The sequence below is a fragment of the Diceros bicornis genome, chromosome 17 (assembly GCF_020826845.1).
Source record: "Diceros bicornis minor isolate mBicDic1 chromosome 17, mDicBic1.mat.cur, whole genome shotgun sequence".
Taxonomy (NCBI): Eukaryota; Metazoa; Chordata; class Mammalia; order Perissodactyla; family Rhinocerotidae; genus Diceros; species Diceros bicornis.
Window position 1 is genome coordinate 17,981,838 of NC_080756.1, and position 27,250 is coordinate 18,009,087.

Here is a 27,250-nt window from a genome sequence, read left to right on the forward strand (position 1 = left end):
GCCTGGGCCTGCTCAGGGGTGAGAGTGATCCCCAGGGCCTGGGCCTGCTCAGGGGCAAGAGTGATCCCCAGGGCCTGGGCCTGCTGAGGGTTGAGAGTGATGCCCAGTGCCTGGGCCTGCTGAGTGGTGAGAGTGATCCCCCGTGCCTGGGCCTGCTGAGGGGTGAGAGTGATCCCCCGTGCCTGGGCCTGCTGAGGGGTGAGAGTGATCCCCCGTGCCTGGGCCTGCTGAGGGGTGAGAGTGATCCCCCGTGCCTGGGCCTGCTGAGGGGTGAGAGTGATCCCCCGTGCCTGGGCCTGCTGAGGGGTGAGACTGACCCCCAGGGCCTGGGCCTGCTGAGGGGTGAGAGTGATGCCCAGTGCCTGGGCCTGCTGAGGGGTGAGACTGACCCCCAGGGCCTGGGCCTGCTGAGGGGTGAGAGTCATGGACTTTGTGGGAGACTGTCCAGAGATAGGAAAGGCCCCTGGTGAGGAAGACTGTGTGGAGGTGGGAGGAGTGATTGGTACGGGGTGCTTCCCGTCAGCAAGAACATCTAATGTCTTAAGATTCCGCTGGAACTCTTCTCTGTGATGAGACTGGGAGGTGTCTTTGGGTATGCTCGTCCACCTGGGAGACAATGTCACTGAAGTTTGGCTGAACATCTCTTCTAGCTCCTCGGAGTTTTCCGGCTTAGTCTTCATCTGACCCTGTGCTTCTCTCCGCCTCTGCCTTTCTGCCTCTGCCTCGGGCTTTCTCCTTGGCCTCTGCGTCTCCTCCTCTTTCTCCCAGCTGCTTTCCAGCTCCCCGTGTCTCACTTCCTTCGGAACCTGCCTCGTCTGCTGCCCCTTCTCCTTCCCCAAGGGCACCCCTTGCTCTTGCACTGTTTGCTTCTGCGCTTCCAGCTGCTGCTGCTGCGGCTTCTGCTGCTCCTCTCCCTCCTCTCCCCTTTGCTTTCGGGTCTCATCTCGCTCAATCCGCTTCTGCCTCCTTTGTTTTTGCTGTTCCTGCCACCCCTCTTCTTCCTGCCGCTGTTTCTGCCTCTGTTGCCCTTGCTTTCCCTCCCTCCGCTGGAGCCGTGCCTCTTCCTTCTCCAAATTCTTGTTTATCATTTCATAGCTCTTCTTCCAGAGATTCCTTTCTTCTTCCAACTGGGTTTTGAGACTCATACCAAACATTTTTTTTTGATCCTCTTGCAAGTATTCCTCCTGCCTTTGTTTTTCCTTCTCCTTGTGATCTCTCCCTCCTGTTGAGTCTACTGGAACATCTCTTTCACTTTCTATCTCAGTTAAGATCATTTGTATTAAATTGTCAATTACTGGGTCCATGCTCTTACGTGAGAGTAAGGGGCTAATTTCAGACTTCGCGCTAAGTGGTTTCTGAAAGTGCAATCCTGGCATAAATGAGGCTACCTTTTCTCGTTTCAGAGGTTTCTCTGCAACTTGTCCTGCATGTTTTATATCTTTGTATTTTCTCAAGATTTTTGTTACAGTTTCAGCCACATTTTGGAAATATTCCTCTATTTTTGCCTTTATGATTCCTAATTTTTCAACTTCCGCAGTTTTTAATAATAACTCCTCTCTTGGCACAGTCTTTTCATCCAGAGGCTTTCCTATGTTATCAATTTTCTCTTTTAGGAAAGCCATTATGGCTTTCTGAAATTCTTCTAGGTTACTCTGTTCACTTTTGCCGTCTAGACTTCCTAGAGCTCTGGTAGATTCTGAAGTCTCTTTAGTTATCCTAGACTGTGATTTAACAAGTTCATGCGATTTGATTTTCTTGTCAAAGACTAACACGTCCTTCTCTTCAGTTTTTCCTTCTTTGCTTGTGGTGGTTCCTAGAGAAATAGAGTGTTTTTTTCCTGTTGTTTTCACTTTCTCAGAGGAATAATCAAGTTGGATCAACCTGAATGGCTCTCTTGACTACTCATCTCACTTTTGCTCTCTTTGGCCATTGACTCAGTGGTGGGCTCCTCTTTCTTCTCTGAAGAAATCTGGCTTTTGTCAAGTGAATGTTCAGGTTTGACCTTCCTGAATTGATCCCACACATTACTGGTTCCACTTTTGCCACTTTGGCTATTTATGTTCGTAGAAAGGAAATCAGCAGGGACATGTTGACTTTTTGATTCCGTGGATGACTTTGATTTGGCTTCAGAAGAGGATTTTCTTTCATTGTTCTTCTTTTCCAGTGCTTGTAGCTCAGAGTGGTGATCAAGTTTGGTTTCTGAGACGTTGTGTTCACCTTTGTCATCACTCAGATTTGGTCCAGAGGTCTCATGCACATCTGGGCCTTTTGTGTGCTTTGTTTTCTGTAATTGATACGGGTCAGTCCCATCTTTCTGATAGACACCACCTTCCTTCAGTGATATCTTATCTTCAGTGATATCTTCAGTAATCTCTCTAGAAGACTTCTTCTGTTTTTTTTTCAGGTAAAGGGTATTGCTGTTCAGTTAAATCTGGAGTCATCTCAACTTGGGCTGTGTATGAAACAGTTGAGTCCCACTTGATCCCCGAGCCTTTGGTCCCTTTTCTTTGGGCCTCATCTACAATATTTTCCAATTCTTTAGCCCAAACACTGTCCATACTGTCTTCTACATCAGCTTTGCTAATGACCGTGGATGATTGTGGAGAAAGCTTAGGTAACACTTTCAAGGTTGATGTGGGCAACGCTGTACGTACTTGGCGTTCTACTATAGCTTTGGATCGAATAAGTTGTTCACATATTTCTTCTGCATCTTGAAGTTTCTGCTGAAGCATTTCATTTTTTTCACTGAGATCTTGTATTATCTTCAGAGAGAGCTCTTTTTCTCTTTCACTTGTCTCATTTATATACATATTTGCACTTTGGAGGTTAAAAACTTTTACTTCATCATTTAGTGCTCGCAAAGCTTTAGAAAGGTTTACTATTGTTGATGATATATATTTAATAGCGTTGTTTTCCAACTTATTGAACATTGCAGTGCCTATAAGTTCTTGTAGCATGTCTTGGATTTCTGAAACTTTTGTATTTGTTGCAAATTCATCACTAATCATCTGATCTGGTCTTAAAGCATGGGCTGTTGTAGGTCACTTTATGACTCTTTCTTTCCAAGATTTCCATAGAGTACTTCCAGATGCTAGAAGAAAAAAACCCATATAATAATGAGATTGCATTTCTTCTTTTGTGTTGTGCTCTGTCTATGCTTAAGCCTAAGGAATTTAGCCTAAATTAACAGATAGCTATAGAACAAAGATTCATTAGAAAACTTTGGCTCCAAAATACATAGTATTATTTTTAAAAGAATGACTCTTCCCACAATCACCTAGAACTTCTGTTTCCAGAGTTTAGGAGAACTCAGCTGTGACCTCAACTTACCTTCAGTTACAGTTTGGGATTAGACATAATGTAAGCCAAAACTTTCCTTTGGCTTTGATTATGCTTGGTGCTTTCTGTTTCCTTTCTTGGGTTCCTGTCTTTCTCTTCTCCCTTTTCTGAATCAAAGCTAACCTTGGTTCTTTCAAAAGGGTCACAAAAGAACAAACAAAAGTCAAATACTGGAAGGAACTTCCATAATGGCTGAATGAGAAACTCAGCAATTTTTTTTCCCAAAAAAGCAATGATAAAACTTGACAAAACTGCCACAAACATGCATTTTAGGAGTTTGGAAATTGATCAAAGGCATACAACAAATTGAGAAGCATTTATTTAAGAAAAATTACTGAACTTCTGTAAGAACAGTGGAAGTGTGTGACGTTTTAGCCTGGAGTTGCTTCCATCTCCCACTCCCCAGCCCCATGTCCTGGTAGTTCTACCAGAGTGAGGTAGGCTGTGAAGATTGACAGCTCTACTGCCTGAGGGGGCTGATTTGATCTGGAGCAAAGCATGGAAAAATCCATTCCTAAGAGCATTGTCTAAAACAATACTTCCTTAACCCATACACAGATCCATTAGCAAAGAGTAAAAGCCTTACCGCATCAATTTACATCAATTAATGATTGGCCAATCATTGACTGACCATTAAGCTATGTTGACCCAAAGGGGACCCCTAGGAATTCAGGCTTAAAAATAAAAACAAAAATGAAAAAAGAAAAAAATAACTGGTCAGAGATAACAGTGGCTGCACACTGTGGGGAGGACAGGCAAGCCACTGAAAAACAAACCAAAAAAGCAACAAAAACAAACCCCAGAGGTTGTAGGGAGAATCAGAATCCAGAGTTGTTATAATATATTATATAAAATGTCCAGTTTTCAACATAAAAGAAGCATGCAAAGAAACATAGAAGAAGCATGCAAAGAAACAGAAAAGCATGACCCACACACATGGGAAATAAGCAGTCAGTAGAAGTTGTCTCAGGGGTCAGAGTCGGGGGAGGCCAGATATTGAACTTATCAGAAAAAAAACCTCAAAAGAAACAATTATAAACACACTCAAAGAACCAAAGGAAACCATATTTTAAAATAAAAGGAAAGTATGATGATAATTACTCATCAAATAGAGCATATCAATAAAGAGATGGAAATTAGAAAAACCAAGTGGAAAATTTGGACTTGAAAAGTATAATAACTGAAGTGAAAAATTCACTGAAAGGGCTCGACAGCAGATGAACTGACAGAAGAAAATAACTAGCAAACTTGACACTAGATTAGTAGAGACTGGCGAACCTGAAGAACAGGGAGGAAAAAGAATAAAGAAAAATGAACAACACCTCAGAGACTTGTGGGACACCATCCAACATCCCAATGTACAAGTAACAGAAGTCCTGGAAGAAGAGGAGAGAAAGAGGGACATTAAAAATATTTGAAGAAATAATGGCCAAATCATCTCAAATTTGATGAAAATAATTAATCTACACATTCAAGAAGCTCAGCAAACTCTAAGCAGGATAAACACAATAAAATCCATACCTAGACACATCATAGTCAAACTGTTGAAAGCCAGAAAAAAAAATCTTTAAACCAAAAAGAAAAATGACTCATCACAATCAAAGGAGGCACATCAGGTACAGGGGAACCGCAGTAAATTTAACAGCTCACTTCTTATCAGAAACAATGGAGACCAGAAGGCAGTGGGATGACATATTCAAAGTACTGAAAGAATAATACTGCTAACCAAGAATTCTATACCCAGCAAAACTATTCTTCTAAATAAAGATAAGACATTCGTTCCCTGAAATAACACTTTTCCCAAAGTAGTATGCACGTACCACTCTCATAAGCATCCTTATTGCATGTATTTTTAAACACTTCTCTAAATGCATTACAGAATGTCTGTCACATCCGTTCCCTGTGACTCTTCCATAACACTCTTCTCAAAGTAGCATGCATGTACAACTTATAAAAAAAAATAAAGGTAAGAAATAAGATATACAGATGGTAAGTAAGCATATGAAAAGATGCTCAATATCATTCTGTCATAAAGAATTGCAAATTACAACTATGAGATACTGTTACACATCTATTAAAATAGCTGAAATCCAAAAAACTGATAATACCAAATGCTGGCAAGGATATGAGCGAAAGGAACTCTTGTTTATTGCTGGTGGGAATGAAAAATGGTATAGCTACTTGAGAAGACAATTGGGCAGTTTCTTACAAAGTTAACTACAAAGTAATGTAGTCTTATGCTCCTAGGTATTCACCCAATAGATTTGAAAACTTATGTCCACACAAAAAAATTGCTCAAGAATGTTTATAGCCACTTTATTCTTAATCACTAAAACCTAGAAGAGCTGGGGGAAGGGCAAAAACAGGAGGGTAGTGATTGAGTAATAATGATAAGATACATTTATATACAAGGTTACATAAAAAAGTGGTTAAGACCCTGGACTCGGGGGGCCAGGCTGCCTGCTCAGGCTGGGCCACTTTCTAGTTGTATGACCTTGGGCAAGTTGTTTAACTTGCTTCTCAGTTTCCTTACCTGTAAATTGAGGCTAATGCTAACATAAGAGGATAATGTTTACATCTATCTCGCAGGATTGATAAGAGGACTGACAGTTAATGTACAGCAGGTAGGGTGGTAGCTGGTTTATAGAAACAGTGTATGTGAGCAGCTGCTTTCATATATGCTTAGGAAAGATTAGTCTCATCTCAGTTTTCTGGTCATTTTCATTTGAAAGGAACAAATGGTTTGCTGGCTTGAATTCCTACACACTAGGAATTAAAAGGCACCCTTTTCTGAAAAGGATTATTTTGACATTTAGTATTGATATTTGAGGTGTGAGTGTTTTTGAGTTCGTTTGTATAGCGGGCCATTGGCTTTATCACATGACCAATCTCAAGTAAAATGGCTCAGTATTTTGAGGACTGTTTAAATTATTTAAATGCTAAATATCTATAATAGGATTCTTATTCTTTAATAAGGGGATTCATGAATCTTATATGTAGAAGTTTCTAGGGAGAAGTCTGTAATTTTAATTATATGTTCAGAGCAATCCATGACTCCCCAAAAGTTAAGCCACTGATCGATGGAGGCCTCAATTTGTTTTTTATGTTTTTTTTTAAACAATCGTTTGATGCCATCGGATAGAGGTAGTGGGAATTTGGGTATGTAAGTCTTGTTTTTGCCTCTGATACTAGAGGACCAGCTATTACTGATAGCTTTATTGATGAATAAACTTCAGGTTTTCTTCCACAGTGGAAAGTAAATGATTCCTGCTGAAAGCTTGGGGGAAATGATCTAGGGTCGTCCAGTTACCTTGCTGTTCACAGTGTGCACCCCAGCCCAGCAGCAAACTCCTTTACTCGGGGGCTTGTTGGAATACAGACTCTCTGGCTCTGGCCCTGAACTGCTGAATAGAATCTGCATTTTATCCAGATCCCTAGACGATACTTACGCACAGTAAAGTTTGAGAAACACTCATATAGTGTATATTCATTCATTGATTTATTCACAAATTTTATTGTCAGCCTCCTGTGTACTAGTCACTGTTCAAGGTGCTAGAGAGCAGTAAGCCATAGGCAAGGTCACTGCCATTGTGGAACTTGAAGACAAAGTAACTCAGATTAGGATAAGTGCTTTGTTATAGAGGGTAAATTTTATTGCATAAACTACCGTGAATTTTATTTATTTATTCATTCATTTGAAAGTTAGCTGTACCTTGGCCCTAGGATAGAAATCATTGCAGAGCTGAATTACCCTAGTTCTTATCTGGTAGACATTTTTTGTATCTATTTCTTCTGGATTATCAGCCACTCTAGGCAGAACAGGGGCCAGCGACCATTTGACTTGGTGAGGAGACTTATAATATTCCTTAAATAGTAGGTAACTAGTTGTCTTCAAGTTTTCTCTAAGGCAGCTGTAGTGTAGTGGCAGACTCTCCAGACTGCCTAGGTTCAGATCCTGGCTCCGTCTTATTAGCTATGCAGTAAGTAAAGTAACTTTTTTTCCTTATCTGCAAAATGTGGATGATAATAGTGTTTAACTGAAGTTGTTATAAAGATGAATTGAGTGTTCCATAAATGTTAGTTATTATTCTTCTGTCAGAATGGGTGAAAAATTCCCAGTTTAATTTTCCTTTTTACTTTCCATAAAATACCCCTAAGCATCTTCTAGTAGGAGGATCCTGAGGTTTTATACTGAATAAAATGATAGGAGTTTGTTCTGTTTTGTTTTGTCTTTTTTTTTTAAGTACTTGTAATTTAGTGGTCCTCTCAATATTGGAGATGTAAAAATTAAACCTGAATGATTAATCTGCTATGAGGCAAATAAGTTTAATCAATGTATACACTTTATTTCTGTTTTTCAACATTTGTAGGGTTAAGTGGCATGGGATTTCTGTTTCGGATAGTAAATAGGCATGTAAAATGGTTATGTATGAGCAAAGAGATGGTGTCACAATATTTATGGTGACTTTTTCCTAAGTCTTGGTTCTCTTAAAACTGCTGTCTCTTATGACCAAAAGGATTGTTTTGCCAAGAATTTGGTTTCCCTTTTTTCCTTTCATTTCTCTCTCTCCCCAGATAGGAATGGGTTTAAAATGGCCCAATAATGAGGACTGCTTTTGGCTTATTTGGTGATGACACATATTGCTTAGAAATAGAGGTGGTGATTGATCTATCAGTTTTATGGACAATTTGAATATATTTGCGGTGATTGGAGAGTATCTGTGTGCTAACACACTATCTGTCTGTTGGCAGGTAGTTTCAGCGTGCACTTGGACAATTTACATCATTTGATAGATGTTTTATATAACTGTAGTCTCAAGGGCTTACTTGCAGTTTTGTGGAAGAGATAAGGATTTTGATGGAGTTCTTTATTAAACCTTAGTCAAAAGATGAATCAAATATGGTTATCTAGGATTTAAATGAAAAAAGAAGCCTTTGTTCTAGTTAAACTGACTTGTGAGATTCATTATTGTGTCATTTTAATGTCTATTTGTTATAGAAAAACACATCAACTTTTTTTGATGGACATTTTCAGTTTCCAGTTTTTCTTTATGTTGAGTAATTCTATAAAGGACACTCTTGTGTACAAAGCCCTTAGGCTAAAATTCACTGCAGTGGGTCAAAGAGTGAACATTTTTAAAGTTTTTCATATCACTATTGACAAAATTGCTTTCTAAAGGTGTTATGACAGTTTTTACCATTGCCCAGTTTACTGCATCTTTGTCAGCATCAGGCATTCTCATTTGTAAAAATTCACTATATAGGTTAAAATGGAATAATTGATTTATTTTGCATTTATTCAATGATTAAGTATGATTGAACATTTTTCCATGTTTATTTGCTTTTTGGGTACTCTTTGCTGTGAGTTGTCTTTTTTGCTTGTTTTTGCTTTTCTTATCAGTTGGTAGGCTCTATAAGCTTCCTTTGAAGACAATAGTCTTTTATGTCGCTTGCCAAAAATGATTTTCCCAGTGGATGTGTCTTTTAATTTGGATCTTAGATGTTTCATTTTATATTTTCTGATTGTAAAAGTAATAGGTGTTAATTGTAGGAAAATACATAAAAGCACAGAAATGAAAAGAGAAATGCTGCTACTGAGAGGAAACCAGTGATAACAGTGATTTTTAGTTCAATTTAGTTTAATGCTTCTGCATTATTTCACAAAATTGAATCATTTCTGTAATAAGATATCAACTTGCTTTGTTTTTTTCCCCAAGTTTCTGTGAATATTTTCCATGTCTTCTCAATGTTTTTTTCCTATTTTTAAAAACTTTGTTTTGGAGCCTGGCCCAGTGTCGTAGTGGTTAACTTTGAGCGCTCTCATCATTGGCAATACTGTTTACTCACTGTTTGACCTTGGGCCAATGACCTAACTCCCCCATGCTTGTTGTTTCCTTTGTCTGTAAAACATTAATAATAATACTAATTGCTTTTGGTGTAGGATTTTCTGAGGATTAAGTGGATAAAGTGCATGAAGCTGTCTGATACCTAGATAGTGCTATATAAGTTTAAACTATTGCTAGTCATTTTAGCTTATCCATAATGGTCAAAACTTATCTCCTTTGGGAAGAGGACTCCTGCTTAAAACCGTGAGGACATTTTCTCAACTCGTAGAATTCCTTGAAATCTTATCACAGACATAGTGCCCAGAGTTCCTAAAGATAGGATTTAAAGAATTCCTATTTACTGTCAGTATGTTTTCTTTAATGCAGGTAATACAGAGCTTTCAGATGATATGTGTAAGGAGTATGAAGTAATGTATCCATCTTGTGAAACCACGAGAAACACTACAGGCATTGAAGAATCAGCCGATTCTTCATGAATCATTCTTAATGATTTTAGGGCCAGAAGATCTGAGTTACCAAATATATGACGTTCCTGGTAAACTTTATGGTTTTATTGGTAAAATGAGAATGCAAATGCAATCTGCTAGTCTTTTTCTCCCTACAGTGTCTTTATCATTGTTCTAATAAACAGAAGGCATTGATCAGTCTGTTTTCTTTTTTGAAAAGAAGTTTATGTGAATGAAATGTTAGATGGTTGTTATAAATACTGTTTTCAAATGACCAAACATGAAAACTGTAATTGAAAAAGAATGTTTAGGGCCGGCCCCGTGGCTTGGCGGTTGAGTGCACGTGCTCCGCTGCTGGCGGCCCGGGTTCGGATCCCGGGCGCCCACCGACGCACCGCTTCTCCGGCCATGCTGAGGCCGCGTCCCACATACAGCAACTAGAAGGATGTGCAGCTATGACGTACAACTATCTACTGGGGCTTTGCGGGAAAAAAATAAATAAAATTTAAAAAAAAAAGAAAAAGAATGTTTACCTTAAAGATCCTATTAAAGGAAAGTGTGAAATTAAAAGGAAAAAATAGTTAAAAGAGACCTAAATTACAATCTTTCAGAGGGTCCAACTTTCTTGGTCTATTAGTTGGGATCAATGCAAATTCTATCAATTTTCCCATCACTCTTGTCAGTGTGAAATGCATTTATAAACGTGAAATTGCAGGAATTAATTTTGGGGAATAGGCTGTATTAAAAACATGGTTCTACTACAAGTCAACTTGTGAAATGTTTTTTCACATTCATTTAATTAGCGTGGATTAGTAGTTGCTCGAATTTAATATGGATGAAATTTAAAAGAAACTAAAAATGGACCGTGGACTCTGACTACCTGTTTTTCTAATTCTAAAGGATCTCTTTGGAAAATAAGTGTAATAGGGAGTAGGCATTTCTATCTCTGCTTAGTTTTGTGAATTCAGTCAAGGTATATAAAGGTTTATCCTCAATTTCCTTATTTATTATAAATATTTGGACTAGACTTCTGATGTCTGTCAGCTTGCACTTGATTTCTGAAGTGGAATGGGGTGGTATTTCCATATAGTGATTTAAGACGGTGGGTTCTGCTCCTTACTTGTGGCCATAATATAGCTAGCCACTGGCTACTTTGAACATAGAGTTGATTTAAGTGATGTAGCAACCAGTTGGTATTTAATAAGTTTGCTGTAGAGAGTTGGTCTGATCCTTTGGACATTTGAGTGCTTTAAATGTTCATAGGAAGACATAGTACTTTAAAATCAAGGAATGGAAAGAAAAGAGTATTAAAAGAGAGAAGTTTGAGGAGTGGGACTAACATCAGATTTACTACCAATAATACAGATGTGGAGATATATATGTATCCCACTTTGTTTAGCTAGTTCCTTTCTTCAAATTTAGATTACTGTTACTTTTGTTCTTTGTTTTCATTAAAGGAATAGGCAGTTATCACATTTTTAAAGTATTTAGGGTAGTGTTTTACAATATGGCAGCCAAGTGCTTTTAATGTTAAAGGTGCTTTGTTAATTACTTGATAAAATAGTTTTTAAACTGATGTGAAATCTCTCTAAAGAAAGAATAGATAGGTTGAAAGAAATTAGTCAGACCTTGTACTGTCTGAATTCTAAAAATAATAAAGATAAGGTTTTGTGGTCAATTTTAATTTGTGCATGCTTTGTGACTTATTCTGAGTATAACAAAATGTGAAGTTTACCACCTAGGGTAATTTGGTATTAACTTTTTCCCCTCTTGTTTTCTATCATCAAGAGAAAACAATCCAGCAATTTCTACAGAAGACCTAAAAGAATGTCTGAAGAAACAATTAGAATTCTGTTTCTCACAGTACGCTATCATTTTTTTATTGCTATTTCTCGTTTTTTTAATTGTTTCATTAGTAGATGTAAAATACCTGTGAAATAGAGCGGAAGGATGGTGGTTTTAATTTCCTTCAGTGATGTATTTTGGTATCATTCTTCGGTATATTTCTTAACTAGATTTAAAGACAGAGTCTCCAGGGCCAGCCTCGTGGCTTAGCGGTTGGGTGCGCGCTCCGCTGCTGGCGGCCCGGGTTCGGATCCCGGGCGCGCACCAACGCACCACTTCTCCGGCCATGCTGAGGCCAGGTCCCACATACAGCAACTAGAAGGATGTGCAGCTATGACAGACAACTATCTACTGGGGTTTTGGGGGAAATAAATAAATAAATAAATAAATAAATAAATAAAATTATAAAAAAAAAAAAAGACAGAGTCTCCAATTGTATGTTCAAAGACCTATTCTCAGCAGAAAGATAATGAAATTTCTATTGGGTACTTTTCCAATGAACATATTCAGGTTTAGGGTTCTCAAAAAAGTGGTTATCTCTTAATTTGTATTTTTAGTAGTTGGCTCTTGTAACCTTTAATCATGGAGTTATTTTTAGCAAAATAGTTAGGTGGATGGGCACAGAATTTATATTACTGGTGTCTTCTGTTAAATAAGGAGTTCTTTTAGGCAAATGGTTCAAAATGGCTTATTTATAGATGAGAATTATGTAGGTATATTTACAGCTTAGATATCATAAAACGTCAGTATGTTGAACTGCCCCTTCTAAAATAAACAGAAGTTTGCATATGCATGCAAATGTAATGCCATCTTTTTTTCCTATGTCTGGTGAGAGGCAGGATCAGTGAATCAATTTTTCAAGTTAGAAACCTGGATTTTATTGTAGACTTCTTTGTTTCTTTTACACATAATACACTCTCAACTCAGGTTTCATTGGTTCTTCATTCTAAATATCTCCATTTTTTTCCCCCTCCTTTTTATTCTTTGCCTTTTGTGTGTGTGTGTGTGAGGAAGGTCAGCCCTGAGCTAACATCCATGCCATTCTCCTCTTTTTGCTGAGGAAGACCGGCCCTAAGCTAACATCTATTGCCCATCCTCCTCCTTTTTTTCCCTTTTTCTCCCCAAAGCCCCAGTAGATAGTGGCACATCCTTCTAGATGCTGTATGAGGGACGCCGCCTCAGCCTGACCGGACAAGCGGTGCGTCGGTGCATGCCCGGGATCCGAACCCGGGCTGCAAGTAGCAGAGCGCACGCACTTAACCACTAAGCCACGGGGCGGGCCCCTATTCTTTGCCTTTATAGTCTAGTACCAGCCCTAGGTTAAAAGCAAGACCCTTCTAGCTTTCTTTTCTCTAGTCATTTGTACCTATGATACAATTCATCTTCTGCAACATATTTGTAATAGTTACTTTAAAATCTTTGTTTACTGACTGGATCATTTGTGTGTCTGCTTATATTTCTGAGTTTTCTTCTCTTGATTCTCTGTTTATTTTGTGGCTTTTTGCATGTCTTATAAATTTTGACTATATGCTGGACATTACATGTAAAAGAAGCTAGAAGCTGCAAATGACATAATTTTTCCCACTAGACAAGATGTGTGCTTTCTTCTGGTAGGCAGGAGCGGATTGATTGCTTCAGTCCAGTCAGGAATTGAGCCGGGTCAGGGGTAAGCAGCCATTTTAATTAGACTTAGTCCACCTCTGATATTTTTTTCTTTTTCTTTTCTTTATTTTTTTTTTTTTTTTTTTTTTTGCTGAGGAAGATTAGCCCTGAGCTAACATCTGTGCCAATCTTCCTCTATTTTGTTTGTGGGTCACCGCCACAGCATGGCCGCCAACGAGTGGTGTCGGTCCACACCTGGGAACCAAACCCAGGCTACCAAAGGGGACTGCACTGAACTTAACCACTACACCACAGGTCAGTCCCCATCCACCTCTAATTTATCTCCGTTCCTTGGGCATAACCTTCTCAGGCTTTTGATTTATAAGTTGGCAGTTTTCTGTTGCCTCAACCCTGAAACACCAAGGAAGATTTAGTCTGATCTTCAGAGGTTTGAGATTAGCTCTCTATTTAGCCTCTTACCCAATACAGCTTCAAAATCTGGCAAATGTCTTGTGTTTGATACAAGGTTCCTCCTTCCACTGGGACTTGCACAAGACCTCAGAGATTTTACTCTGCCTTCTCAGCCTGGCTCCCAATCTCCCATCTTCCCCCTTAGAACTCAGTAAACGTCAAATGGGGAAAATCAGCTTTGTGTTGGGAGCTCCTTTAGTTTCTAATTCATAATGCCAGTCCTCTGCAGCTGCCTTAAAGCTCTACTGATTTCCCTCTGGTCCAGGATCTGCAATGCCTTCAGGAAGGGAAGGTCATCGTTCTGGAATTTCATTTTGTCCTTGGAGCTTCCATAGCTCTCCTTTATCTCCAAAAACATGATTTTCGTGATTTATCCAAGCTTTTTTAGTTGTTGCAGTGGGAGCCCTGGCTTGTCATAATCTACCAAATCCTACTCAGAAAAGTGATGCAGTTCAAACTAGCTTGGCAATTGACATTTGTAGCTCAGCAAAATTGCCATTAGTACATATCAGATGTTAGTCACGAATAGTCAAATCCTAGATGTTATGTGCATTAATTTGACTTCTTCTGACGAGGTACAGTTTCTTTGAGAGTTTGGCACACTGTTTTATAAGAATCGACCTGCTGAAATACAGAGTTGATTTAGGCTACAACTTTTTAGTTGTGCAAATATTATGTTTACAGTTGTCTTATTTGCAAGTTCTTAAGCTTAAGGAATATCTTGTTGATTAGGGGTGATATTAGTATGTTTTTCCTTTTGTGCTAAAGTGAGTTTACCTTTACTGGTATCCTCTCTATTCTCTCCTCACCCCCACCCCAAACAAATAACCACCACCTATTGACAATTGTAACCTTAACAAGGTAATTACTAGTCTATTTTAATATAATTTGAATGTAAGAGCCTACTCTTTGCCAGACACTAGGACTTTGAAACACATTTTTGAACAACAAAGATCCTTCATGGAACCTATATTCTGGCTGGAGGGAGACAAGAAAATAAACGTAATAAATAAGCAACTTAGAAGTGTCTTAGGTGATAAGGGCTATGGAAAAAATTAAAAATTTTTGAGATAAAAATTTTTTCAAAAAATTAAATAGAGCAGTGTAATCAAGGGACGGGGAATCAGGAGTGTTTGGATGGTCAGTGAAAAAGTGGCTTTTAAGCAAAGACTTCTAGCTGTTTATAACTAGACCACTTCAAAGATTTGATGTGAATAACAAGACATGAATTTGATTTTACTAAAGTTTGTTAAACAAGATTTTATGTATAAGGTAGAAGTGTTTGTATCTTCTTTTTTAAAAATGTATCTTGGGGCCAGCCTCCTGGCATAGTGGTTAAGTTCAGCACGTTACACTTCAGAGGCCTGGGTTTGCAGGTTCGGATCCCAGGCACGGAGGGACCTACACCACTCGTCAGCCACGCTGTGGCAGTGACCACATATAAAGTAAAGGAAGATGTTGTTTCCTTTCAAGGTGTTGTACAGTTCAGAGTTTTGGTAATCATCTTTTTCTAAACTTCCTCAAATTTTTCTGAATCCATAAATTTATTGGAGTTTTAGTTTTCAGCTCTATCAATTATGGAAAAGAGAAGGTATGACTGACGTAGACCAAGCATCTGTATTGAATGAGAATTGCATGAAAATACTTAGCACCTAGAAAATGTTAATGGAGGACATACTTTCATTTCTATACTTATGCACAGAGAGGTTAAGTGTCTCGCCCAGGGTCACACAGTTTCTGAGCGGTGGAGCAGGGGTCAGCGCCCAGGTTCCCGCCCGCGCCCTGCACCGTTGCAGGGCCCCTGCCGTCCACTAAGGGTTGCTGCTCTGCTTCCCTCACAACGTTGCTCTGCTTCCTTCTCTCTGAGGACAGCCGGTAACCACCCCTTCCTGCCCAGCTGCCGGGAAGCCCGAGTCAACCCTGACACTCCAGTGCAGCAATGGGACCACCCCTTGGGGCCACCAGTTTTGCTTTGTTCCCAATTAAGGGGCCCTGGTTCTCCACTTCATCATTAATGATAGCCTGCTTCTCTCTAGAGACAATGTGGGAGGCGACAAGTGCCAACGACGTAAGAGTAAGACCCACACAGAACTGAGATGCTGGGCTCACAGGAACAGAGAATATAACAGGCTGGCCGGAGTGGCAGTGGTGCTGTGACCAGCCACAAGACAATGGGAGGACAGAAAATCTGGTCTGTTACTCTCTGCAGGAAGCAGACTCTCTGCTCTGTGGGGACAAAGCTCTCCCCTTATAATAAATTCTAGTGAAAACTGCTCACATGGGTCTTGGTACGGGGAAGGCTGAGTGACGCCAGGGACTGACTGTGTCCTGATAAAGCATTTTTGCAGCAAAAGGAAAGGGTATTTCATGCGACTGTTGACCAACACCGAGGGCACTGTGCCAAGTGACACTCGGGGAGGGAGAGTCCTCCAGGAGAGAGGACAACATGGTCCAGGGACACAGTCTCCCAGGGCAGGATGGTCTTGCTGGTCCCAGGGCCAGACCTGGGAGACCCAGACCAGCTGGACAGCTTGGCCCTTTGAAACCAGGCCCTAAACACCCTCCCCCCGCTTTGTTTGCGAGGAAATGGTTGTTCCTTGAGGGCAGCATGGAGTCCTTTCCCGTCTAGAACCCAGCTCCCGGCTCAGTGGCCTTGGCAGCCGAGCTGGTAGAAAGGTGGGCAGCTGGATGGTTGAGGCCGGCCCCTGAGGCCCGTGCCTGGCATGGCAGGCACTCCCTTTGTCCCCTGATGTGTGCTCTCCCTGCTGTGGAAGGTGTGGGGCCCTGATTTGTTGCTGGGCACAGGGGCACAGGTATTTCCCAGCACCCAGGCGGCTAAGACTGAGGATGGCCCACAGGTTGCAGGCGGAGGCTGGGAGTTCAACCTCCACGTGGGGAGCATGCCCCCCTCGCCTTGTCCCCTCCCGCTGGCTGCAACCCAGAGGTGGTGGTGGCAAGTCAGCTTAGATCAAACGTGCTGTCAGCCTGTGAGGCAACAGGACAGAAAGAGCCAGAGACCCGAGTCAGTGCAGCTGCTGGTCCCATCCAGGAAGGCTCCTGCCAGGACCGCTGGGTCGGAGGAAACCCAGTCCCATCTTCTTTAGGCCACTGTCATTCTGAGTCTCTGGTGCAGTAAGTGACTCGAGAGCCTACCTAATAATCCCAGTGAACCAGGAATGAGAGGAAAAGCCGCTGCCTTTCGCCCCTGGGCACTGGGTTCAATCACGGTCTCCCTGAGGCCGTTCCCTGTCAGCAGCTCTGGGGGAAGGTCGCTGTTCCCACTGGGCCCCCCACTCATCCCCACAGCACCCCTGCAAGGGACTGACTGCCCCTGTTTTACCGATGGGGAAACCGAGGCTCAGAGACATAACCAAACCTGCCCAAGGGCTTGGAGGTCCGCCTGCCCCAGAGTCTTGGCTCCCTCTCGGGAGTGAGACGTGTTGTCCACCCGCTCAACCGGACACAGACTGTTCTCCCCGGGGGAGCCCCGAGTGTGCGGACATGCCTGGTGAGCCTGTCCGGAGGTGCAGCTCAGACCCCAAGGTCTGGGTGACAGTTGTGACAAGACTTCAGAGGGAAGCTTCTCTGCCTTATAAAGGGAGAAAACTGGGATGGGGAGTGGAGGGAGAGCGGAAGAGAGGTGAGGGGAGATTGGGAAGACCACTGAGCACAGTGACAGGATGCTGACCCACCCACCCACCCCCCCCCCCGGCTCCAAAAAATCACAGAACACTGCCAGGAGCTGGATTTCCCGTGGAAACGCGTGAAGACCCTGAGCCATGTGCCGGGGTCCATGTGGGGCAGGGAGGCCCCGGCTGCCATCCCAGGGCGGCTCACAGGTGGAGGGGGGAGGCCTGGGTCCTGCTGTGTTGCCATGACCTTCTCATGTCCCTGTCGGTCGGCAGGTCTCACAAAGTGCCCCTGGGCTTTGTCCCCATGACAGCCCGCTGAGTGTGGGGCTTGACGGGGATCCCGCAGAAGGGCCCTTGCTGGGGAGTGAGCCCAAGTTGCGGTCAGCTACCGCAATGTTTCAGCTCTCCTCTGACTTCCTGGCATAAACAGCACCCATTTTGTGTTCACAGGGTCTGTGGGTCAGGGGTGCAGCCTGGACCTGCAGCTGGGAGGACTCAAATGGGTGGGGGAACTCTGACATCTGGGGCTGGAATCATCTCTCCGTTCTTCACTCACATGTCTGGACCGGATGATTGAAAGGCTGGCCTTGCTAGGACTGTCAGCTGGAGGGTCTACACGGGGCCTCTTCCCTGGCTTCTCACAGCCTGACAGCTGGGTCCCAAGAGGGCGTGTACGGAGAGCAGCATCCCCAGAGGCCCAGGCCAATGCTGCCTGGCTTGTTGTGACCTTACCTTAGAAGGCACGTGGCGTTGCGTCCCCTGTCCTCTACTGGTGAAGCAGTGACAGCCCGGCCAGTTTCTAAGGGAGGGGACATAGACCCCATTTCAATGGGAGGAGTGTTGGAGAGTTGGGGGCCATGTGTTAGACTGCCGCATCCCATAACACCATTCGTGACACCCCCTCAGTCGGGTTACCTCTGATTTCAAGATGTTCTAACATCAAAACAGAACCCCCTTCCCCCAGCTGATGCTTGAAATTCCCAGGGAGAGCTTTAGCCTTTGACCTGGAAGGGACTTTCCTTCTAAAATAAGCTCCTTCAACCCCAGCCGCCCTGGGGACTGAGGTACAGGCCTGGCCGTGTTGTGCTTCAGGGTAGGTGGGCTCCCAGATCTTTCCAGAGAGCAGCTGCGGCTAAGAGAGAAGGGAGCCCCTGGGCCATGGTGTTTCACCAAAAGTCCAAGGTCCTGAGGTCAACTTGGCCAGCGTGGCTGTTTAGCCAGAGGCTGGTCCTCCCAAGAGCCTCCACTTCACCCCCTCCTACACTTTCCCTGCCCCTCATCCCGCCGGCTTCTGTAAACAGGACTTCCATCCAGCCCTGCACCTCCGAGGGTTCCTCCCCACCTCCTATCCCCCCAACTGGGGTGGCCCTCTCTTTTAGGGCCAAGAGCCCCAAAGATCTCTTTTAGGAGCAGATTCAACATTCTGTTTTTATCCATTCAAACCAGCCTCCCCTGTGTGTCTACTGCACCAGGAATGCGGAAAACAAACCATTTTAGGTTTAAAAAGGGATTCAACGCAAGGAAATAGGGGCTCATAAAATCATGGCTGGAGGCGGCAGGTGGCAGGGGACAGCGGGAGTCAGGAGGCTGCCCATGGAACTGTTGCGTTCAGGGACACCCCACCAGACCACCAGGCCCGCCACCACAGATCAGGAGTCACTGCAGCTGACACTGCTGCCACCACAGCCACCATCCGATGTCCCAGACAACCATGACCAGACACTGAGACACAAAGGCCAGACACCATCACCACCTTCCACAGCCTTGCTGCTCAGCAGGAAGACGGCCCCCACCAAAACCTCCATCTTCCAGATCCTGCACGAGCGCATCTCTCTGGGGCATCTAACGCGCTCCAGCTGCACGGGAGCCTGAGAAGTGTGGTGTCCGGCTTTCTGGCCCCCGCAGTACAGAGGGCACATCGAAGGAGGAGGGAATGGATGCTACGATCCAGGGCACGGTACCCAGCACAGACGACAAGGTGGGAGTTTGCTGGCCCCATCACCTTCTCTCAGGGTGCGGGCGACAGAGCTCTCTATTCTCTGGGCACCGGCAGAAGGTTAGGGTGCATCGTCTCCCCAGCACATCCTCTGGTTTATTTTCCTGCCATGGCTTTGCCACCTCTAGAGCCATTGATCGCCCTGTGGACCTCTTGGCCTCAGTAGGCTGACATTGTCTCTGCTGGAAAGTGGAAGGAATTGGGGTGACACCGGGTACCTTTGCCACCGTGTCCCTTAAATCTCCCCCAAAAGCACATTTACTCCATATGCAAATTTCCTCACTGAAATGTCCACATAAAAGGGAATTACCTCTTCTGAGAGGAACTGGCTAAAGCCTCAGCTGACTTGGACTTTCCCTTGATTCACTAAGGAATGTACCTAAAGACGGCGGCCTTTCCAAGGAAGGGACTCCCCACACATGGTCCCCCACTCCCAGCTGCTCTCCTGCCTTCGGGCTCCCACCACACACCCAGCATCTCCTTCCCTCCCCCTCGGGCATCCGCTCCTTCCCTCAGGAGCATTCCTCCTTCACCTTCCCTCATAACAGCCCAGGTCTGGGTCCTGCAACCCTAAATAGCATCCCAAGCTTTGGCGTGGAGGGGGAAGGAGGCAATGCCTTGCTGTGTACCTTTGGAGGTGGGGGGCTTGGAGGAGATAGGGTGCAGTCTCGTCCCAACCCCCCACCCCTTACACTCCGCCCCTTGACCAAGACGATGACGGGAATCCTCCCATTAGTTTCCTTTTCAGGATTCCCACTAGAGGGAGCTAGAGATCCACCAGTTCCTTCTCAGGTGGCTCCAGCCTAGATGAACATCAGAGCATCCCCCTGGGACAAGGAGTTCAGACAGATGAGATTGTGGGAAGAGCGTTTCCACATTTGCAAGGCGCCTGTCCTGTTCCCGAGCTAATCAGGTCCCCATTATTCTGTCTATTATCCTTCATTTCTTCTTGGCCCCCCAGGGCCCACTGGCATCAGAAGAGAGAAGGGCTGTGGACTGGATTACCTTCCTTGATTCAGAGCTTGCCTATGGAGAAATGAGGGATCTTTCGCCTCCCCCAGCACACTTTCAGGGTGCCTTGAGAGCTTATATGAGGGAGTTGAAGCTGCAACGGAGGGGCCTCCCTCAGTCCCACCCATTCCATAAGTTTAGGGGTGCAGGCAGGGGTGGGGGAGCAGTGTAAGAGGAAGTGTTCCAGGCTATACTGCAGCTTCTGAGAAGGCCCTGAGGCTGGAAGGGCTGGCGAATCAGAGCCAGAGAGAGGAGCCAGCCTGGCTGGAGCTGGAGGGGACGGGGGACGCTCTTTGATGGGCCCGGCAGGCACAACCTCCCCAGACTTCTCCATTAAGCAGCTGTGGACAGAGGCTGCCCCTCCCTGACTGAGGCTGGAGGAGGGGAAGAATGGGGTGCCTCTCCGATTTTCACCCACTCCTGCTAACTCCCTGGCGGGCTGCGGTGGCCCTCAGATGCACCCCCCAGCAACCATTCCCCATTTTCTTGGTAACATCCCTAATCTAATTTCAGCTGTACTCCTCTCCCCAAGCAACCCATGTGCTTTGTGGGGAAATGACTCCTCCAATGGTTCTAGGGTGGGCAAACAAGACCATGCCCATCCCCCACCAGTTACGAGTCAGGACAGGAATACCATCCGTCTGGGCCGAGGAGAATTTTGCTGTGGGTTCCTCCCTCTCCTAGGAGAGCCTCCCAAAGTTGCCCTCCCTCCTTCCCCCAGTCGGGGGACTGGACCGGGAAGCTACAGCCCTGGGAGCTGCTGTACCCCGTTGGGCCACACGGGGGCACCAGTCTCAGGCGGATACTGCACCGCGCCTGCCTGGAGAGACCACAGACTCTCAGGCCTTGACCGGCTGAGCCTCAGCCAAACCAGCCCCAGGGTCCATTCTTCCTCGGCACTGGCCAGTTGGTTGAGCTCATCAGCCCCCTTTACTGCTTAATCCAGTGTGAGCGAGGTGTGGCCTTGCAAATGAAAGCCTCCTGCTAATTCTAGGGTGCTTCTCAGGATCGTGTTCCAAATCTCTCCTGACCCCACCCCCAACCCCCCCACCCCGGGGCAATCTACTGGGCTAGGCCTGGGGAGTGCAGACAGGAAGGAAGCACAGCTGGACCTCACAGAGAGAGGCAGACAGATTATCGGCAGAGTGCTAAGTCCTCTAGTCAAGTTGTGCCAAGGGTATTAAGGGAGTGCAATGCAGGCAGGTGTGTGGCCCTGGGGTGGGAGCTACAAAACCCCAAGGAGGAGCAGTGTTTGAACTGAGCCTGGGTTATGCAGGGGCTCCAGGCTGCAAGCTCCAGGCTCCAAGGGTGCCCAGGCATGCAGGCAGGAAGTGTCGACACAGATAGGGAAATGCGGGGAGCCGGGGTGGCTGGAGCGGAGGGGGCATGTGATGACAAGATGGGAGAGGCAGCTGGACAGGTGCACCCAGACAGGGTGGAGGTGTAAACTAGGTTAAAGAGACTGGACTTTATCCAGAGGGAGCTGGACAACCAGGGAGGTTTTAGGCAGTAATGTGATCACAGAGCAACACTGTCCCATAGAATTTTCTGTAGTGATGGAAATGTTCTATGTCTGTGCTGTCCAAAATGGAAGCCACTAGCCACATGTGGCTATTGAGTACTTGAAATGTGGCCACTAAGACTGAGGAATTGAATTTTTAAATTTTATTTAATTTTAATTAATTTAAAATTAAATAGTCACAGGTGGCTAGTGGCTACAATATTGGACAGCACATCTCTAGAGAAAGGACTGGAACGGAGATGATTGGGAGGCAGGGACACCTGTGGAAATGGTCCAAGTAAGAGAGAATGAGGGCCTGAAGACAGTGGCAAAGACAGTGGCAAAGACACAGAGAGGACGGCATGGATGCTAGAGATTGTTAACAACTAGAACCGGGAAGTAGTCATGGTGATGAACTGAGGCAAGGGGGTGCTCGGAGGAGTCCCTCGGTGACCTGGCTGATTGGATGCTTGCTGTGTTATCACTGAGAACAGGAACCCAGGACAACGGGCATGGAAGATATGACAAGTTCAATTTTGGACGTGCAGAAATTGACATGGCTGGGGACATCTAGATGGAGGCATCTGACAGCCCATGGGTCAGCTTAGGCTGTTTGGATTGCCTCACTTCATTTTTTTCCAATGGAGCCTACATTTTAAAATCAGTAGAATTTATATAAAAGTCTAGATTTCCATCTCCTCTTGAAAAATCAGAAGATCTGACACCATTGGGCTCGAATTCCCTCATGCAACAGTTATCTCAAGTTGCTTAGCGGCCCCTCCCTTAGAGGGGCCCGCTGCCTTTCACACCTAGCCCTTGTGGGCACTGTATTTGACCACCCTGATAGTATACTTGGTTTCAAAAGAGACTCACAACCCCCCATCCCTCCGTCCCCCTTGAATCTGGGCCGACCTTGTGACTTGCTTTGACCAAAAGCAGCAGTGGTGACACCGAGTTAACTTCTTAGGACCCAGCACCACATTAAGAAGCTCAGGCCTGAGGCCAGCCTGGTGGTGTAGCAGTTAAGTTCGTGCGCTCTGCTTCAGCAGCCCAGGGTTCCCAGGTTCAGAGCCCAGGCGCGGACTTACACACCACTTATCAAGCCATGCTGTGGCAGCATCCCATATAAAGTAGAGGAAGATGGGCATGGATGTTAGCCCAGGGCCAATCTTCCTCAGCAAAAAGAGGAGCATGGGTAACAGATGTTAGCTCAGGACTAATCTTCCTCACCAAAAAAGAAGCTCAAACTAGACTACAGAATCAGAGACCAAGAGGAGAGAAAGATACCCCAGCCATTCTGGTCCCCTCACCCCATCTGAGGCACCAATCATGGGAGCAAAGATGTCTTGGCTCCTCCAGCCCCGGTGGCACCACCCAGCGCCCCCCTCAGAGCCCAAAGTGCAGAATCAGGAGCAAATAGCAAACCAACGGTGGTGGCTGTTTCCAGACACTGCATTTTGGGGTGGTTTATCGTGCAGCAATAGAAAACCGAAACAGTGGTTAAAAACGTGGGATGGACAAGTTTACGCAGAGAAAAGAGTGAGGACAATGCAGGGCGGGGCGTAGGTGAGACCGCTGCAAGGGCGGGTCAGATTCTCTCTTTACAATTTTGAGATCTGTCCATTGTGCATTTTCTGCACTAACTGTGATGATTTTAAATATTGCGCTAAAATATAAAATAGTCTTTATCTTGATTACTGAGTGTTTTGTGCTCAAGGCAAGTATCTCACTGGACTCGCCCAAGTCCCAGCCTTGGGAGAGGGACCACTCACCAACCCCGTGTAGCCCTGCATGACGGACAGCCAGGGAGGTGAGGTCAGGAGTGCTGCAGAGGCCAGGAGGCGAGAGGCAGCCTCCCGGGCCCAGGGAGGGAGGAGCACGGAGGAGCACGTGAAGAAAGGGTCGGGGCCCAGCACCTCTGGAGGCCAGGCCGCCCCATGACCAGCCGCCTGGAGGTGGCGGGGGACAGGTGACCCGGATGTGCGAGTGAGCGGCCCCTCTCTGAGGGAAGCTTAACTCAACAGGCAAGAAGTTTTGTGAGAAGTTTTCAAGTTAAATTCTTCCAAAAGCGTTACTTACTTTTTAATAATAAACTAGTTCCATAAAGAATCTGTGCATTTCCATTATTTTGGTCCAGCCACAGAGCCCACGGGACAACCTCCAGCCATAACCACAGCGGCCGGAGATACGACTTCAGAAATTAAAGTCCAGAATGTCCAGCATGATGAAACATGCCAGGATAAGCTCAGATAAGACTAGTAAAACATTATCAATCTCTCAGTCAATGCAGCCAACCTCCCCGCAGAGCCGCCGGCATGTCAGGCCTTCAGGCTCCCTCGGCTTGGCCCCTGGTCCCAGCTCTGTAGCCAACAGCCCAGGCCACTGATCCCAGTCTCTGGGTCAGTTCATTTTAGGCAACAAGGTTGCTGACCTACTGTAGAGATTGGTCAAACCAAAACAAACAAAATAACTCTTCGAGGAATGGGCTTTCCTCCTCGTAACAACCAAGCTGAAAGAGACCCAGCCAGCATTGGTCACGGGGCAGGAACCACAGAGCACGGTGAACGCTGGGTAAAACAGAGTGGCAGAATTGAAATTCTGGGATCACATTTGCATCTTGTATAAAATTCTTAAACATATTTGGCCATTGCTCCCTGTAAAGGTTTGTTTCACAGAAGGAGTCGTTCCGAAATGTGTTCTTTAAAACACTTTTTGGGGAAAAAGTGAATTTAAATTTAGTAATGTGGCATTACAGTCGTTGGAAATAAAATTAATTTTATACTGTTGTTCTGACAAAGTCAGGGAAATGTACTATCTGAAGTGGCATATTTTTTCCAAAACTTTTCTTCTCTTCCAAAGGGAAGATTTTAAGCAAAGCTTCCCAAAGTATATTTGTTGGAATGGTGGTCCCATGTGATGCTCCTTTTTAAAAAAAAAAAAAAAAGAAGAGGGGGAAGGGAAAAAAGAATTCTTTGGTCAAATCTACTTGCAAATCCTCTATGCCTCTCTTAGATTCATTATAATATTGGCATATTAATGCCTCTTAAAAGAACCGCAATACAAAAGCCTGTTTACAATAGATGTTAGCTCAGGGCTGGTCTTCCTCAGCAAAAAGAGGAGGATTGGCATGGATGTTAGCTCAGGGCTGATCTTCCTCACAAAAAAAAAAAAAAAAAAAACCTGTTTAATTTTGCTTAACACAATCCCCAAACTGATTAGACCACGGAACCCTTTTCAAGTAACACTCAGTAAAGCCCCTTGAGGCGAGCACACCACAGAACCCACTTTGAGGAACACTGCCTTCACCCCTGGGGAAGGGGAGAAGGGGATCTCATTCCCTGCTTTCCTCCAAATGGCTTTGAAATATTCATCATTTCTCTCAAATAACAAAGGACAAAATATTGTTTCTACTTTTAATTCATTTCGCCTACAATTCCTGTAACATTTGGTGTCTGATAGAAACATTTTAAACAAAAAAGATACATTCAAAATTGGGAACTGACAGGCAGCAAACTGTTCCGTTCACCAGCCACCTGTGCGATTGAAGGGGCTGGTTCTGTTCTCAGTTTCTGTAACCTCTGGAACACCCTCCCAGGTACCAGAGCCTGCTGTTCCAATCTTCACCCAGCCACCCAGCTCGGCCCCTCTCCACCCAGCTGGGAAAAAAATGTGCTGATCCTTTTTTGCAAACCCATGAAGACTGGTATCTAAAGAACTGACAGTATTGAAAGCATTTTGGAGTTCTTTGATTTCCTCACAAAACTTCACTGTCGCTAAATGCAAGGATGAGCATGATGATATCTGCACGTCTACCGACTGTCCCCCTTAAACTGTGCTGTCATTTCTCTCAAGCTTCCGTTCACGCCAGCAGCGTATCATCTGATCAGCTCCAATGTGCCTCAGTTAGGTTCTAGCACATTTCTGGGAGTTGACATGCTTTTTGCTTGAGAGAACTAAGGGGGTATGATGCATTTATAGTTTCTCCCTGCTTCCCACCCTGTGATCAAAAAGAAATTTAAAGGACGATGCTATTCATTCAAAAATACATTTCCTAACGGCCCTCCATGTGCAGAGAACAAAACAGCAAAAATCCCGATGCTAATGGAGCTAACGCGCAAGCAGATGGCTCAGGCACAGAAGTTTCCAGCCAATGTGGCGGATCTTATCACGAAAACCAGTCCGAGAAGAGGCAAATCTACCTTTAACCGGGTTGTCGTTGTGCAAGGATGGGGTCCAAAGTCATGAGAAGAGGAGGGTTTATACAGACCGTCAGCTGCGAATGAAGAGCAGCTCATGAGGGGGAAGGAGTCTAGGCTGCTCGGGAGGAGAAAGACCCTGGCAGAGAAACAGAGCTGGGGTTGAAGCCCCCCTGGGCCTCCCCCTGTGGAAACAGCGGGAGGCCCAGGCTGCAACGCCTCCATGACAGCCACCTGAAGCCTGGGGTGGCAGATTTGCAAGAGGCAAGGTGGCCGTGAGAGGGACACAGATGGGACAGTGAAGCCAAAACATTAGGGACCCTCATGCGGTACAAGCGAGCGTGTTAGTAAAGTCAAGTCGCCCCGACAGCTTTGGAGCCCTAACTCGATCCTTCACCAAAATACCTCTTGGGCCTCCAGCAAAGTTCACTGTGTTCTGGGCCAGGGCAGCGTGGCAGCCAGGGATAGGGACGGTGTTCAAGAAGAAGCTGTCCCACTTGCCCGGCCATCTGTGGATTCCTGCATGAGAAGAGCACCAGCCAAGAGACACTGGGGCCTGAGAGCTCGTGGGACAGCCGTCAGTCCTCCTTCCCTCCCTCCCACGCCTGACGGCACTGCTGACAGCTCTCCCACGCCCCAGGCCCGGGTGCCATTGTCCCCGGCTCTCTCTCTGGTTTGAGTAGAGCACACCCTTCAGTGGCTCCCTGAGAAAACGCCCCAGAGAGGTGCATGTTCTGGCTGTCCGTGGAAGACCTGCTTCGGCTGCAGCCTCTCACTCATTCTCACTGGAAGAGTGAGCCAGGAGCCTGGGGGTGTCCACGTTCTCGGAGCTTCCTGACTCTGAGCTTCCGTCATGGCACCCTGGCTCCCTGGGCCTCCATGCTGTTTCTTCCTCAACCACATGGGTGAGCTCCCTCCTCCGGGTCTCAGCACTTGCCATTCCCTGTCCAGAGCACTTTTCCCTCACATATATCTATTGATCTTTCTCATTCGGGTGTCTGCTCAAATGTCACCTTCTCGGTGACACCTTCCCTGATGACCCCACTTAAAATCTCAATCTTTCCCCATACCCTCTGCACACCCTCCCTGTTAGATTAGAATGCAGTCACACTGGAATAGGGTGGGCCCCTAACTCAATAGGACTGGCGTCTTTATAAGAAGGAAACTTGGAGACAGAGACACACAGGAAAACACCACATGATGACGAAGACAGAGATTGGGGTTGTGTAAGCCAAGGAACACCCCAGAGGCCAGTTGACCCCGTGAAGCAGGAAGAGATGAGGAAGGGCTCCCCAAGAGATCGAAGAGGGAGCATGGCCCTGCCAACACCTTGATCTTGGACTTCAGGCCTCCAGAACTGTGAGA

The 27,250-nt window shown here is 45.3% G+C and overlaps 1 protein-coding gene across 1 annotated transcript in view; it reads right to left on the minus strand.

Annotated features, from left to right (window-relative positions):
- The window catches only part of LOC131416575 (protein FAM186A-like), a 43,044-nt gene extending 16,304 nt beyond the window's left edge, over positions 1 to 26,740 (minus strand). The window contains 8 exon segments of the mRNA XM_058559243.1: positions 1 to 1,894; positions 1,897 to 2,401; positions 2,403 to 3,091; positions 18,935 to 19,049; positions 20,955 to 21,008; positions 23,462 to 23,638; positions 26,271 to 26,404; positions 26,725 to 26,740. Coding sequence (XP_058415226.1) covers positions 1 to 1,894; positions 1,897 to 2,401; positions 2,403 to 3,091; positions 18,935 to 19,049; positions 20,955 to 21,008; positions 23,462 to 23,638; positions 26,271 to 26,404; positions 26,725 to 26,740 — 3,584 coding nt within the window.
- Between the last annotated feature and the right edge of the window lie 510 nt (positions 26,741 to 27,250).